The sequence below is a fragment of the Galeopterus variegatus genome, unplaced genomic scaffold (assembly GCF_000696425.1).
Source record: "Galeopterus variegatus unplaced genomic scaffold, G_variegatus-3.0.2 Scaffold2189, whole genome shotgun sequence".
Taxonomy (NCBI): Eukaryota; Metazoa; Chordata; class Mammalia; order Dermoptera; family Cynocephalidae; genus Galeopterus; species Galeopterus variegatus.
The window spans coordinates 6,345-21,715 of NW_007728300.1; the positions used below are offsets into that span (position 1 = coordinate 6,345).

Sequence of the window (15,371 nt, forward strand, 5' to 3'; positions counted from 1 at the left end):
CCCCTTCCCCCCCCTAATAGCCCCATTTGGTTTTTTTTTTTTTTTTTTTTTTTTATCTTTTTAAAGTATATTATCATGATTCTTTCCTTCTTTCTTTTTTACTCTTCCTTCCTTTTTTTTTTTTTAACCAATTTTGTCTTTCTCTCCTTTCTGAAGGTTCTAGCCTTCTTCCATTATCATTTGCTTTTTGTTTGGAGAGCTTCCTTCAGCCATTATTTAAGAGTAGGTATGTTAGAAAGAAATTATTTTAGTTTCTTTTCATTTGAGAATATACTTAAGTCCTCTTCATTCCTCATTAATAGTTTCACTGGATATAGGATTCAGAGTCAATAGTTCTTTTCTTTCAGACCTTGAAAAATGCTATGCCACTTTCTTTTAGCCTCTATGATTTCAGGTGAGAAAACCAGTGTTAATTTGAATTGCTGTTCCTTTATAGATAATGTACCGTTTTTCTCTGTCTGCTTTTAAGGACCTTTTTTTTGTCTTTAGTTTTTAGTAATTTAAATATGATGGGTCTTGTTGTGAGTTTCTTTGAGCTTATCCTATTTGGGGTTTGCTCATCTTCTTGAATCTATGGTCTCTGTATTTTGTCTAGGTTGGGGAATTTTCAACCACTTTTTAAAAAATACTTTTTTAGTCTCACACTCTTTTATCTCTCATTCTGGAAAAGTGATGATACAAATGCTAGATCTTTTATTATCCCAGAAATCCCAGAGGCTTTGTTCATTTGTTTTTATTCCACTTTTGCTCTGTTCTCCAGACTGAGTAAATTCTATCAACTTCTCTTCAAATTCACTGATTCCGCTCCCCTATTGGCACCATCCAGCAAGCTGGCTTTTTAAATTTTTTATTATTTTGGTTATTTTATTCTTCAAGCCTATAAGTTTCCATTTGGTTCTCTTTTATAACTTTCATTTTTTGCTGAGATTTTTCTATTTTTTCATTTGTATCAAGAAAATTTATTATTTTATTTATTTATTTATTTTTGTCTTTTTGTCTTTTTCCGTGTCCAGCAACGGATTGCAACCCTCAGTGTTGCCCCCGTACCGGACCGGGGACCAGCAACGGGATCGCAACCCTCGGCGTTGCTCCCGCGCCTCGCTCAGCCAGTGAGCCGGAACTGGTCTGCATGTGGGATCGAACCCTCGGGCGGGAGTGCCGCCGCGCTTCCCAAGCGGTGCACTTATCCAGTGCGCCACCGGGCCGGCCCCGAAAATTTATTATTTATTTATTTATTTTTCATTAAGAATATTCATGAGATGCAAAGCTAATTTTCACCCCTCCTGCCCATGATGTGAGGGCCAGATTCACACTGGGGGCATACCCATTACCAAAAATTACCCTTGCACCCACTGTTGCCAGCCAATTATCTCCCCACTTCCCCCCGCCGCCCCCCAACTCCACTTTGTAGCCCCAGGAATGTTCCCTCCCTCTGTTAGACCATGGCACTACTGTGGTCTTTCCTTCCTTCCTTCCTTTCTCTCTTAGCTCTCACATATGAGTGAGCACATGCAGTGTTTATCCCACTGTGATCTGCTTATTTTACTCAACCTAAGTTTCTCCAGGTTCATCCATGTTGTTGCAAATGGGAGTCATATAAAAGAATGTTTCAGGAAAATTTATATTTGATTTATAAATTATTTTTACAGCAGCTCTTTAAAATCTTCATCAGATACTTCCAGCATCTTATTCATCTCAGAATTGGCATTGGCTAATTGTTTTTCTCACTCAGGTTGTAGTTTTCCTGATTTTGGGTTTGGTGATCTTTGTTTGTATTCTGAACACTTTAGTCATTATGTTAGGAGTCTATTTATCCTGTTTAATGTCCTATTTAATTCTTCTATTTTAGTAGGTAGTCCACCTGCTTAGGTTTGGAGTGTATATTCTCAACTATTTTGTTGTTTCGATGACAATTTAGTTTTCAGAATCTTGTAATGCTGTTCTGGTCTGCTGGAGCTTCCTCTTAATTCCTGCTGCTGGTGCCATCCGTGGGAGTAGAGCGTGCTTCTCTAGGATGCCTTATATCAATGGGCCACCCTCTGTGGAGGGGTGCACTGGGCCTGATCTCCTTGTGCCACTGGGTATAGGCAGGTCTCTGCTAATACTGTCCCTGTGAATGTATTTATCTGCCAGCTAGTGCCCTGGCTGTGAAGTGGAGATTGGAATGGCCAAGGGCTTGCTGCTGTCTTTCCTGCTGGCAGAATGGACTACCCGGCCTGGGCTGTGAAGCAGGGAGTTTGGGCTTCCCACTAGGTCTCTGTTGTTTTTCTCTTTTCCAGTATTTTGGATAGGAAGAACAGACTTTTCTTGGAATTCTTTTGTCTACGCTTGTTGATGGCTACAGATTGCAGGCCTTTCTGGTCCCCAGTCCAGGATATATGTGGGATAAAAAGAAAACCCAGGAAAATCACCACTTGTCCTTTCTCAAATTCTGTGGTCTCTAGCCATTCCATTTTCATTCTTCCTGCTTTCTGAGTTCTTTTATTGATACCTGATGAATAATTTTCAGAGTCTATAGTTGTATTTATGGGAGAAGAGCAGGGGAAAGTGAATCTACACAATTTTATTCTAGAACCGGAGCTATTCAACCTCTTTTATCCTGCAGGAGAAACACATCTAATGCATAATATTCACACGTGAGGTATAACGTCATCATAGAAGTTGATCAATAGTTTTTGCATACATAGAGATGAGTCTAGATAAAATTAGCTGGGAACTAACCATAACTCCACCCTTCTCTCACTGATCCATGACATATAGAGGGTGGTGCTAAACTATAATTGGCCTTGCAATAAAATGGTTGCAGGACAAGCTTTTTGAAGAAACTACTAAATCATGTCCTTCATAGACTTGCTTCATAATATCATTGTAAAGATACAATAAGCAAATAAGCATTTATCACAATACCTGGTACACTAGACTTAGCAAATTATTTGTTGTTATTCCTATTCATTTATTCACTCAGCAAGTGTTTATTGAGACCTTATTTCTCCCAGGAAAGTCTCTGTTCTCATAGAATTAATATTCTAATTGGTAAGAAAGATAATGACCCGATGAGTAAGTAAGTAAACAAAGTAATATCAAATGATGTGAAACTCCACACAGAGAACAGAGAGTAGGAGGCTACTTTAGACTTGGTCGTCAAGGAAGGCCTCTCTGAGGAGAGGGTTTTTAAACTGAGATACATATGACAACGGGAAACCAAATATAAAAAGGCCAAGGGAAAATCATTCCTGGCAAAGGGGGCTGCTAGGACATAGATTGCAGGCAGGAACACTTTGGCACAGTCAAGTAAACAGAAAACCAAGGTGGTCATTGAATAATGGCTAACTAAGAGCAAGAGCAGTTCAAATGACATCAAAGACATAATTAGGGGCCATTTCATGCAGGTCCTGATAGGAAGTTTAGGTTTATTCTACAGGCCAGGGAGGCCATTAGAGGGTTGTGTTATTACTGGTAAAACCTAGTTCTAAGAGATTTACTCTAGTAAACTCCCTAAACATAGTTCCCTGCAGATGAACTCAATGTTCCTCTTTAGAGTTTGACCTAAACTAAAGATTCATTAATTCTCAGGTTTACCAAAACTCCACACCAGTTTTAACTTGAGAAAATGTGGATCTGGGTTGCTCATTATACTAGCTGGCATAAGGGATAATTCAAATAATTTGGGGAGACAGTCACTGTTCATGCTTTTCTCTATTTTGCTTTATGAAAAAAAAAAAAAGACTAATAGGGTAATGCAGTTCAAGGATTTGTTAAGTACATTGGTGGATTTTGATTCCACAGAGAGCATCCATGGACCAAACATAGATGCCAGGCTTCTAAGATGCTTTGAATGCCTTTACATAAACACCAGTGTGCAAATGACAGTCTCCAGACATACAGTAGTGCACATGTAAAAGTGGCCCTAGACCTCCTCTATTTTAACTTGCATTTCAATAAACTGGTATGGCATAAATTACCTAGACACAGTCCTCCTTTGTGACAAAAAATATCCTTCTCTAATCCAGTGATTTTATAATCATGAACCATTTTCCTAGAGTCCCCATGTAGCTAGAAGAGTTTAATTTCCATCTAGGCCTCTCCCTTTTGCAGGATATTATTCTATTATCTTTAAATTAAAAATTTTCTGACTAATGCAGTTTCTCTCATCCAGAAAAATTCATGTCATGTAGGCATAGCATTTTAAATTATAATAGCCATTGCTGAACAATCATCTTGGGTGTTTTTTTTTTCCCCCAGATATAAATGCAGCACAAGCAGAGCACATTCTGAACAGCTGTAAGTTCAAGAAGATCATTACTGAGATATTTATAACTCAAAGAATAAAACTCAAAACACCTTTTGCCATTATTCCCATGCTTACTGTCTCCCAAAAGCATATAATATCTCTAAATGGATATGTGATTTTATTCTCCTCAAGGGAAAAATTTACTAGTCGTATTGGGAATGTCTATATGGACTCCATGCAAATACTTGTTCTTCTTCAAAGAAAGCTTCACTGATAATTTCTTTAATAATTTCCTTTTATTTTATTATGTTTATTTGTCTCTCTTTGTTAATGTAGAAAATTTTGCTTAGAGTTAAATGACACCCTTTAACTTTATTATGGAAACTTTGATATTCATGGTATAGTAGTGTAATGGTTGTAATATTAGACAAGTATTTTTAAAGAGTACAAAGATATTTTTCTTCAGTAAATACAAGAGTTTTCAAAAACTCATGGAATGATTTATATTATCTTTTAATTCTATTTTTCCACAAACTTTTTGAAGTAATCTCGTAGTGTACGTTTAGCACTCAAAAATGTCAATGTCACTGGGGTAAACTGCTACATATAAGAACATGACCCAGAAAAATATGAAAAACCAAACTTCAAAATGAAATTGCTTCAAATACACCACGGAGGGTCCAGCCCTGTGGCTCACTCCAGAGAGTGTGGTGCTCGTAGCGCCACGGCCATGGGTTCGGGTCCTATATAGGGATGGCCGGTGCACTCTCTGGCTGAGCGTGGTGCAGACAACACCATGCTGAGGGTTGCAATCCCCTTACCGGTCAAGAAAAAAAAACAAAACAAACAAACAAAAAAACAAATACACCAGGGAGGGTGATAAATATTTTTTTAATGTTATCAGCTAAAATGTGAATAATCACATTTTATTAAGGTGAAGAATCAATACAGTATTCCATGTAATGCTAAGTTCAATCATTTTTTTAAGTCAAGTCAAGCCTATAAGTGTTTCCATGCTTAACTATGTGCCAAACATACCTACACACATTTATAACTCTCTGGAAATTGTCATCTTATTCCCTTCTGACAGGTTGTGGTTTAGGGAAGGAATCCCCATCCATGGAAAGAATTGCTGATGGTCAAATTGCAAAAAGTGGTGACTGGCCCTGGCAAGCCAGCCTGCAAGTGGACGGCATCCACTTCTGTGGAGCATCTTTGATCAGTCATGAGTGGCTGCTGACTGCTGCTCACTGTTTTGACACGTAAGTCCTCGGTCTGTAATCATAGGACCACCACCTTCTCCTCTTTTTCTTACCTTCACACCCTGTAACTCTTTTCTCTTTTACATTTCCTTCATAAGCATCTTAGGCCTCCCAGTGGTACTTATGATCATCCAGCAGTTTTAGGAGGAAGTGACAATTACTGAAGAACAGTAGAAAAAAATCAAAGAGAGTATCTTCATCTCCAACTGAAAAAATACTCTCCAGCAATCTCGATGTTAACTAGGAACAAGCCAACACTGTCAAAAAACTAAACACATTTGCCAGTTTTCTTGAGATACTTTGTAGATTTTTTTAAAAACTCTGTTAATAATATTCCAACCTACAACTATATCTGGCTATTCTACATGAATATCTTTGGTTCTGTGTTCTTATTCTTTGTATGCTTTTTGAAGACAACATGTGGGACACTGGAAATAACAGAGAGATACAGTAACCCCAGTGATTCATATAAAATGGGAAAATATTCTGGATAAAATGCCAAGTAAAAGTAAAGCATGAGAAAATCTCACATGAAATATAAAATGTGGCTCCAATTTTTAGTCCTTCATAGCTAAACATACATTTATATAACTGTGCATGAATATGAGTGTATATGTGTGTCTGTGTGGGTACATAGTTCTAATTTTTATTTATTTATATTTTCTTCAATTCATCTGTGTTACTTTTATAATGAAAAACGGCAACAATATATTGTTTTCTTTAAAAAATAAATCCTCTCAAGGAGAGCAATTTAAGCTGCCTTGGAATGAGGGATTTATCAGCTAGATGAAAGAAAAACTGTACTAGGGGAGTAGTCTCAAATAAGAAGGTGGGAAGGTACCAATCAACTTGAAATTTGCCCTTCTCACACACTTTGTCTCATGCCCATCCAGAGTTCTGGGCAACTTTAGATCAGAAATGAACCAACTGTACTCCTTTTAATCTGTGATCAGTTACAAAAACCCCAAACTATGGATGGCTAGTTTTGGAACAACCCTAAGCCCTCCACTGATGAGGACAAAGGTGCAGTCAATTATTGTTCATGAAAACTATGCTGCCCATAAGCACGAGGATGACATTGCCGTGGTGAAGCTCTCCACCCCCATCGCATTTTCCCATGACGTGCACAGAGTCTGTCTCCCGGACGCTACTTTCGAAGTCTTGCCTGGCAGTAATGTGTTCGTCACTGGATGGGGAGCATTAAAAGCAAATGGTGAGTATGTCAGTAAAAACAATAAAGCAAAAAGTACAAACCTATCTTCCATTTGAATGAAAAGATAAAATGAAATACAAAATCAAACTATATGAGATGAAATTAAGATATCCCATAACAAATATGGAACATACAAACAAACAAAAAAATAGATAATGGCGAATACACAAAAATTGGGCTATTACTGTTACTACTACAAGTATTTATGGAGCCGTTCTTAGCCTGAGACTGTAAGTTGAAATTATGGCATTTTACTACACTTAATAACAATGATAAACTGCAAACCGTAGGCCTTTAAGTTATGATATGATCTCCAGTTTCTGTGTCTCTTTATTGTTTCTTTTATGGACTTTGGAAATTGGTGAGAACTTTCTTTTCAAAATTATTAAAGCATGTTTCTTCCCATCATTTTTTCTTTCAGTTGGTATCTTTCATATGCAGAGATTTTGCTATGACTGCATAATTCATAAAGTATATGATTTTCAAGCACTAGCAATGGTTATCTGTAATGTGTCATGTAACTAAACAAAAATAGCCTTATGAAAGCAATCTGAATGGTTGTTCTTAACTTGGAGCTAAATATTAATTAGGATCCCTCTGATCCACATATCTATGGAGTTGTTCTTAAGCCTAAGACTTTATAAATTGAAATTATGGCATTTTACTACACTTAATAACAATGATAAACTGCAAACCATAGGCCTTTAAGTTCTCAGATGATCTCCATTTTCTATGTCTCTTGGCTGAATTTTTATATATGGCTTAATCTGCCCTTAAATTTGTGATTCTAGTTCCAGGGTCTTATTATGAAGTCATTGTTTTATTTATGTATTCTCTCAAAGTATAGCTTTTATCCATTGAGTCTATCAGTTGATTTTTAGAGAAGGCTGCCTCCCTTCTCTAAAAATATGCACTCCAAAATTCTGACATTGAGTCCAGGTGTATAACACAATCATTATAACCTGCAAGTTATTTTCCTCATGTTTGGGGAATCTGCATTGTTCTATATGAAATAGTGATGAGTATGAAAGGGATTTGAATCCTTAAATATAAAGGAAATAAGAGTAGGAAAGAAAAGCATCTACCACTTCAATAGTAACATTATATTTACTGTAGAACCTAAGTAAACTAAACACCTCCTCCTCCTGGGGCAGTAGTTTGGGAATGATTTGGGACTTCATCATGAATCATTCAAAGCCCATTAGTGTGCAGATTATTGTGCGATGAGCTATCTACTCTAACAAGTTGAATTGTTTTTAGAAATAATGTTATGAATTTGTAAGTCATCAGACTAAGGTTAATTAATAAATATTTGGTTGTGGATTTTTTTCTGCATTTTGAAATGGAAACACGGACTACTCAGGTTGTCTTCTCCTACCTCCCAAGATGTATTCAATCATATCTAATTAGAAATCTTTTTGCCAGACCACTTGCAAAACAGAAACTTTGTATTCTCTGGACACTTTCTTCCTTAAATAGTTGATACTATAAAATAGCTTGTTGTATTGTTAAGCACTTGAATTGATTTTCTTTAAGTTGATATTAAAGAATTATAAGCATTTAAAATTTAAAACTAAGCATAGACCAGTTAAAACTAGACCAATAAGCTAAAATAAATATTGTCACACAGAGATTATAAGTAGTTGGAATACAGTTGATTAAAGCCTGGGAATACCTAAAAAATTTAAATGCCATTGTAGACAGCAAAATAGATAGTATTGAATATTGCTGAGGCACTTACACAAATAAATAGTTTATCATTGTGTATAAAGAGCAGTTGGTGAACAGATTTTCTCACTGGAAGCATTTCAAGCAGTATCAGAGGTGGAGAAAATAGGAACTGATCATACAACAACCCTTCCATGCTTATAGATGACGACTGCAGTGAAAAGATTGACTAGACTCTAGATAATCTTTAATGACTATAGAGAAGTTGGACTTAGTTTTTCAGCAAGATGGTCAATTTTAAATGAGTGAATTTACAACTTTAAAAACAGAATTAAAATTCTTTACAATATGACAAAATACTTAGAAACCTAGGTCTCCTCTTACAAAAGCTCTTTCTCACCATCTATCATTAACATTGAAGTTCGGGTTTAAGACAACGAGAATTTTAAATGTATAACCCTAATCTCTACAGTTCACTCCAATAGCTCCATTTATTGAGAACTGAATATAGGGTGAGTTACTATCATGGCTGATTATATTTATTATTTTTAACTCTCACAATAAACATTTGAGATAGGCATCATTTTCTCCTTTTCACAGGTGAGTAAAATGTTGCTTAGTAACCTCCCCAAGGTCACATAATCATAAGTTGTGCAAATAGTGTTCAAACTCTCATCTGCTACCTCCAAGACCAGGACCCTTAAGGACAGAATTACCTTGAATCATTGCTCAAATCAATAACACTGCTCTCTGTCATCCTCTCAATTGCCTTTGAAGCTGTTATAAATAGAGCATCCATCTTTATATAAAGGATTAATGCAATCTTTAAAATGGAAGCTGTTGTCAGGGATTAAGGAGAACGTAATGGCTAAAACAATACTACATGCAACTAAATAATATTTTTCATATAATATTGAACCAATAAATGTGTGATTAAGTAACAGAACATGATCTATTTCTTACCTTGGTATTTATTACTTACCCCAGTATTTGTTTTGAATAGTCAGTTAAGCTATGATCAAAGCAAATATGGTCTTTCTTATGAAGCAGTAGGATTTCATCAGTATTAAGTTACTTCCTGGTAGTATGGCCTTATTCTCTACTGCTTTTCCTAAAGGATTCCCATTTTTCAAAATAGCTGTGTCCTTTGTAAAGTGATGAGGCTGATTTCCAGGCAAGGTAGGGTAGGCTGTCACAGATGCTCCCAGGTGGTGAGAAATACCTTTGGATTACAACTAACATTATCCCCCATTTAGCTGTGTGATTATGAAAAATGCCCAATCAGATAAGCTTCAGTTTCCTCGACTAAAAAAGAAAATATTCATATATATCTTGGTGGTTGTTGCAAGGATTAAATAAGATAGTTGGAGTAAATGTGCCAGAATCCTACAACTTCAAGACTTAAGTTTTATCACTCATTCATCCTTTGAAAGATGCAACAATTAACTATCACAGAAACCACACAGAAATCCTTCATCTATTTATTTTTTTCTTCTTTAGGTCCCCTTCCCAATACTCTGCGACAAGTTGAAGTAAAGACCATAAGTAATGATATATGCAATGAAGTTAATGTATATGGTGGTGCTGTATCAACAGGAATGATATGTGCTGGATTCTTGACAGGAAAACTAGATGCCTGTGAGGTAAGAATAGACTTAAATCCATAAAAATGACTTTGTTAAGTAGGGATGGTCTTACTGACCACAGACCAATGTCACTTCACATGACTCCATGAAGAATGTAAAAAGAGGGAGTGGAAAAACCATAAGACATGCTCCTCATTTCATACCCTATAAAAAATGGTCACCAGCTGCAAATTAGGACTCTGATTGATACTAAAAACCAGGCCAGGAAGCCATACAATCATTGCTTCAAGCTACAGTCATAACCAACGTTTAGGTGTCTAATCCCTACTACTTGCAGGACACTGTGAGACAGGATCAGCTGCTGTCTCATGGCCAATAAAGCATTGCCCACTGGTGCCTAAAACTTTGACTTTTTTTTATTGAATCGTAATTGATTATACATATTTTGGGGATTCAGTGTTGATGTATGTGGATCAAATCAATATTACTAGTATGAATATTGTTACAAATTGTACTTATTCTTTATGCCCCTTGTCCAATCTCTCCCTATCTCCCTCTCCCTCCCCTCTCCCACCACTGATAACCCTAGATTTTTTTCTCACCCTCTGAAAGACTAATGGTCACTCTGTTGATCTGTTGCCTAGATGATCTGTCCAATGCTGAGAGGTGTGTTCAGTTCCTCCACTATTATCATAGAGCAGCAGCTTCTTCTGTCACTCTGGAATGAGCTTTGTGGAGAGAAACGTCCTTTTCTTTTCTTTGGTCTCTGCTGGTGACTCTCCTTATGTCAATGCACTCCAGTGGCTGGTGGACCATCTGTGTGGTGGTCGTGATGTCTAGCCACTTTCGTGGCAGCCATGGTTACTGTGGTGCCTGTGATGGGCCACCCACATGGAGGTGGTGTTTTTGGCATGCTCCTTGGCGCTGGTGGTGTGCTTGGTTGTGGGGGGGTTCTGGTCCCTGGCTCCATACCCTGGGCCCCCAGGTGGGCCCCAAGGCACTGGTGGTGTGCCTGGGCTGGAACTAATTTTTCATCCTTTGCTTACTTCTAAAATGGGGAAATTTCCTGTGGGAACCAGTACTTGAGCTGTGTGGTTGAACTAAATTGCTGCTTTGCTGCTGTTTCCATAGGGAAGGCTTTTTGTGCAGCTCAGGGTTTAATGGTTGACCTTATAAGTACTTGCAGTTCTCCAGTGGATCTGGGTTGCGTAGAAACTCTGATCTAGGCCTGAGTTTTTTCATCAAACTGCACCCCATGCAATCCTGCTTTCCCAACCAGTCTCCTCCAAGTGGTCCTGTGCTGATTGGGGTGCAGATCAGCTGTCCTTGCTGTGTCCCAGTGTCTCCTGGTGGGCCCATCTTCCCCACCACCCGTGCTCCAAACACTTCCCATGGGATGGGCCCTGCACCACAGGACTCACAGAATGGCTCCACTTTTTCAGCTGTTCTGGCTCCTCTCTCCTGCGTGGGCCCACGGGAACCCTATTAGTGGTCTTGCTGTCCTGGGGGCCACCAAGGCCCTCTCCTCTCCTGCCACCTCCAAGCAACTCCATCTGAAGGTCACAGCTGTGGCTTCTGCCAGCTCCTGCTCCATGCTCTCAGTAGCTCCAGTAGCCTAAAACTTTGACTTTAAACAGCTTACATTAGGATAGAATTACAATATTTAGAGGCAAAACAAAACAAAAAAAAGTAGATATTTTTCTACTTTTTCTAATATTCATATTAAAGTGTTATCTTACAAATTATATGCAGAAACTAAATTAATACCATTTTCTCTTAGTTTTAAACATTAAGTATTTAAGAAGTATACCAGTTCTAAAGTCTGGCTATTTAAAGAACTAAAAATAAATAACTAAAACAATAAATATTTTACCTGTAGCATTTGAAACTGGGTTCAGCAATGTAACAATTCTTTGAAGAATTAGGAATGGCTTTAAGAATTTGACATATATGTGTGCTTTTCTTATATGCAAAGGTACCACTACTGATCTGCCATGGGTGTCTGTCATGTAATGGTAATACGCATTCATTCACTTATTCATTCAAATTTTTTGTGAACTGCCAGGTACATCAGCAGTTACTAAAGGAAGCAATTTTTAAAAAAAAATCACAATGAATTTGCAATTAAATAATACAGCATACAAGTAACAAAAATTAATATAAGATTTACATTTGGCTACATATTCTGGAATACAAGATCTCCTCTCACTCACTTTACTTTCTGAGGAGAAGAAGAAACAACCAGGGTGGTCCAAGGTACAACTGGATCCCATGACTTAGAGGAAAAACATAAATAAATCTGTACAGAAGCAGATGCTCTCTTTCCATTGGTTCATACTCCCACCACTAGCCTAGTAAAATACTGAGGACCAAAATTAGCATGTGGCCTAAGGGAAAGGAGTTGAGAAGAACTGCGTTTGGTAGACCAGGGTTTTCATGCTGTGTCCACCCAACACTGGAGACGACTAAGAATTATGGGAAGAAAATGGAAGGGAAGGGAGCTAAAGGCACAAAGCTCTAGAACACCATGCCTCTTCAAACAGGATCATTTCTCTTAAAAACAACAACAACAAAAAAACCAAACAAACAAAACCCCTCCATTACTCCACGGGATTTTTTTTTTTTTTTTTTGAATGATAACAGGGAAGTCCTCATGATTCACATACTTTAAAGCAGTTCATTAGGGCTAGGTATTCCACCTTAGTTTGGGAACAAATGTCTTTCAGTAATAAATAGTGCACATTTGCTTGGAGTGCCCTTTGCTTTATTTTCCTCCTCTCAAGCCTATCGCTGCAACCTATTGATACAACGTCCATAATGCCTTCCTATCAATCACTGTAAGTGGAACAAGATGAGATTCAAATTCAAAGCAAGAGAGTGTTTCTAGCTAAACGAGTTGGGGGAGACTTCATGGAGGAGGTGACATTTTAGCCTAGTCTTGAGGTCATCATTTATGTAAGAATTGGCCACCTGGACTTAGGTTCAGTTTGTGGTCCCTGTTTAGACAGAGCAAAACTAAAAATTTTACAACGGTAAAACTGAAACCTTAGCTTTCTTCACACTACCCTCCAGCTGAAGCCATTAACAGAAAGTAAGTAATAAGATCACTATTGTATTAATACTAAAGGTAAATAAAATAGTATTAGCTTTGTGTATTTCAATTCAAAGTATTAATTTATTAGACATTCAGATACTGATTAGGTCTCATTTCTGACACCCCTTTATTCATCACATTGACCATATTTTTTTTCTTCTTCTCCAGGGTGATTCTGGAGGACCTCTGGTTATTTCACGTGGTAGAAATATCTGGTATCTTATTGGAATAGTAAGCTGGGGAATAGGCTGTGGAAAAGAAAACAAACCTGGACTTTATACCAAAGTGACTTATTATCGGGACTGGATTAAATCTAAAACTAACATCTAATGCAACAACCACCTCTATATCCAAACTATGACTATCAGGTGTGGTCTCTGGCAAACTGTGTTTAATGTATGTTGCCATGTGTATGTTTTTTGAGTTCAAGATGCAAACAAATGTGATTTGATGACTCCCCCTTAAACATGAGGAAGGCAGGCTTCCTATTCACATCGTCTGAAGTGTTTTGCTGACCATGAGCATAAAAGATAATGTCAGCTCCACAAAGATCTGCCGTTGCTGCTATGTGTCTCTGATTACTTCCTTGCTCATCTTTCTGTCCCCACTACAGACTATTCATTTTAAGAGCAATCTAGCCATTTAATCAATGAGTACCAACAGGTTAAGCATTCTCTATTTTTTTCCTGACAGAGAATGTCTCCCTTCCCTGATGGTGCCACAGTTTTTCTCTCCCCATCAAATAATCCTCATTAAGAATCTGTAGGTCCACTGTACTAGAAGGTCAAGAGAATTAGTATGGGTCAATGCTAACACAAATGAGGGAGGGGGCACTAGACACAAACCCAGGACTTAAGAAATGGTACTATTGTGAGTCCATTCCTCTTTGCCCTCAGATGTGCACTGAACTTCTTTAAACTTGAAAAAAGTTGACATTTCAATTTACACCTAGTGGTGCAGATTTTAATCTCTTTAAATAATTATTCTGATATTTATTTTGAAGTAATGAATAAATCCTTGGATCAGACATCAGGAGAACTGGAAATATTGCCTAGCACAGGATTCTGCTCTAAGCTATGTAAATTTGTACTCAGAAATTAAAGGCAAAGTTTCTTGACCTTTTCATTAAATTGAAATGAAAAGAAACAAGAACTCAATGAGAAGGAGCTACTTTCAGCTCCATCTCTAAAAATGGGAGAAGTCCCAATCCTGGTATAAATTTACTTTTCACTTCTGTTTTGTTATCTCAATGCATTTTATTTTTTAAACAGTTTTATTTTCGATCAACTTCAGAACAATTAAGGGACCTGCAGAATGGGAAGTCAATATAAATTAGATATTCATAAACAACTTACCCAAAAAGCCAATATAAAACTAGACATTCATAAACAATTTAATACAAGATTTCAGTAAAGACCTTATTGTGTAATATTTAAACTTACTGTCGGAAAATGGCATACATTTTTTGCACAATAGTATTTATAGAAAATAGTCAAAATAATCATGAGAGTACCTTTGGAATGGTTTAATTATTTTGATGAAAGGTCATTTTTGTATGTATTTAATTGCATATTTCGTAGTACTGTACATGACTATAAACTAGTATTCAAGAAACCTCAAACTTGTTCTGTGCATCTTTATTTGTATCCTCCCCCCAGTTTACAATTAATTTAGTTAGTGAGATAACTGCTCTGCTAAGATTTTCTTTTGGGTTTTATATCAGGTAAGAGGTTCTCTTCCACCACATCACATTATATTGTATACATTAAAATATATTGGTAATAAACTCATTCTCTTTGAAGCAACCATATAATGCAGGTTTTCTCAACCTTGGTGCTATTGCTGTTTTGTCACAAATAATTCTTCCTTGGGGGAGAGAGAGAGACTGTCCTGTGCATTGTAGAATATTTAGCAACATTTCTTGCCTCTACAAACAAGAAGCCTGTCATCCCCCCACTAGGTTATAACAAGCCAAAATGACTTCAGACATTGCTAAATGCCCCCTGGGTGGTAAAATCACTCCCATCAGAGAACCAATACAATGAGGCCAAAAGTAGGAAGAAAAAAGTCATTGTTAAAAATCATGCACTTACAATTTTCTTGCATGAGTTTGGAAATATTTTTCTTCTCTTCCTTTTTATAATGCTGGTGCATTGAAATATTAAAAGGCAATCTCTTATGACCACATTTATATCTATTACAATCCTAGACAAATTAATATCATTTGGAAATAGAACCTGATTGGAGAAAGCTGGAAGAAGAAGGCTGTTTGAAGGCTGAGCTGCTACAGGCAAATAATTCATATACATATGTATGA

The 15,371-nt window shown here is 37.1% G+C and overlaps 1 protein-coding gene across 1 annotated transcript in view; it reads left to right on the forward strand.

The window, feature by feature from the left end:
* Window positions 1–13,384, forward strand: part of LOC103597079 (transmembrane protease serine 11G-like) — a gene marked incomplete at its 5' end in the record, with an annotated part of 17,298 nt that extends 3,914 nt beyond the window's left edge. The window contains 5 exons of the mRNA XM_008580878.1: window positions 4,243–4,281; window positions 5,322–5,493; window positions 6,447–6,706; window positions 9,875–10,017; window positions 13,223–13,384. Of these exons, the coding sequence (XP_008579100.1) occupies window positions 4,243–4,281; window positions 5,322–5,493; window positions 6,447–6,706; window positions 9,875–10,017; window positions 13,223–13,384 (776 nt within the window). The remainder of the gene's footprint in view (window positions 1–4,242; window positions 4,282–5,321; window positions 5,494–6,446; window positions 6,707–9,874; window positions 10,018–13,222) is intronic.
* Window positions 13,385–15,371: the final 1,987 nt, after the last annotated feature.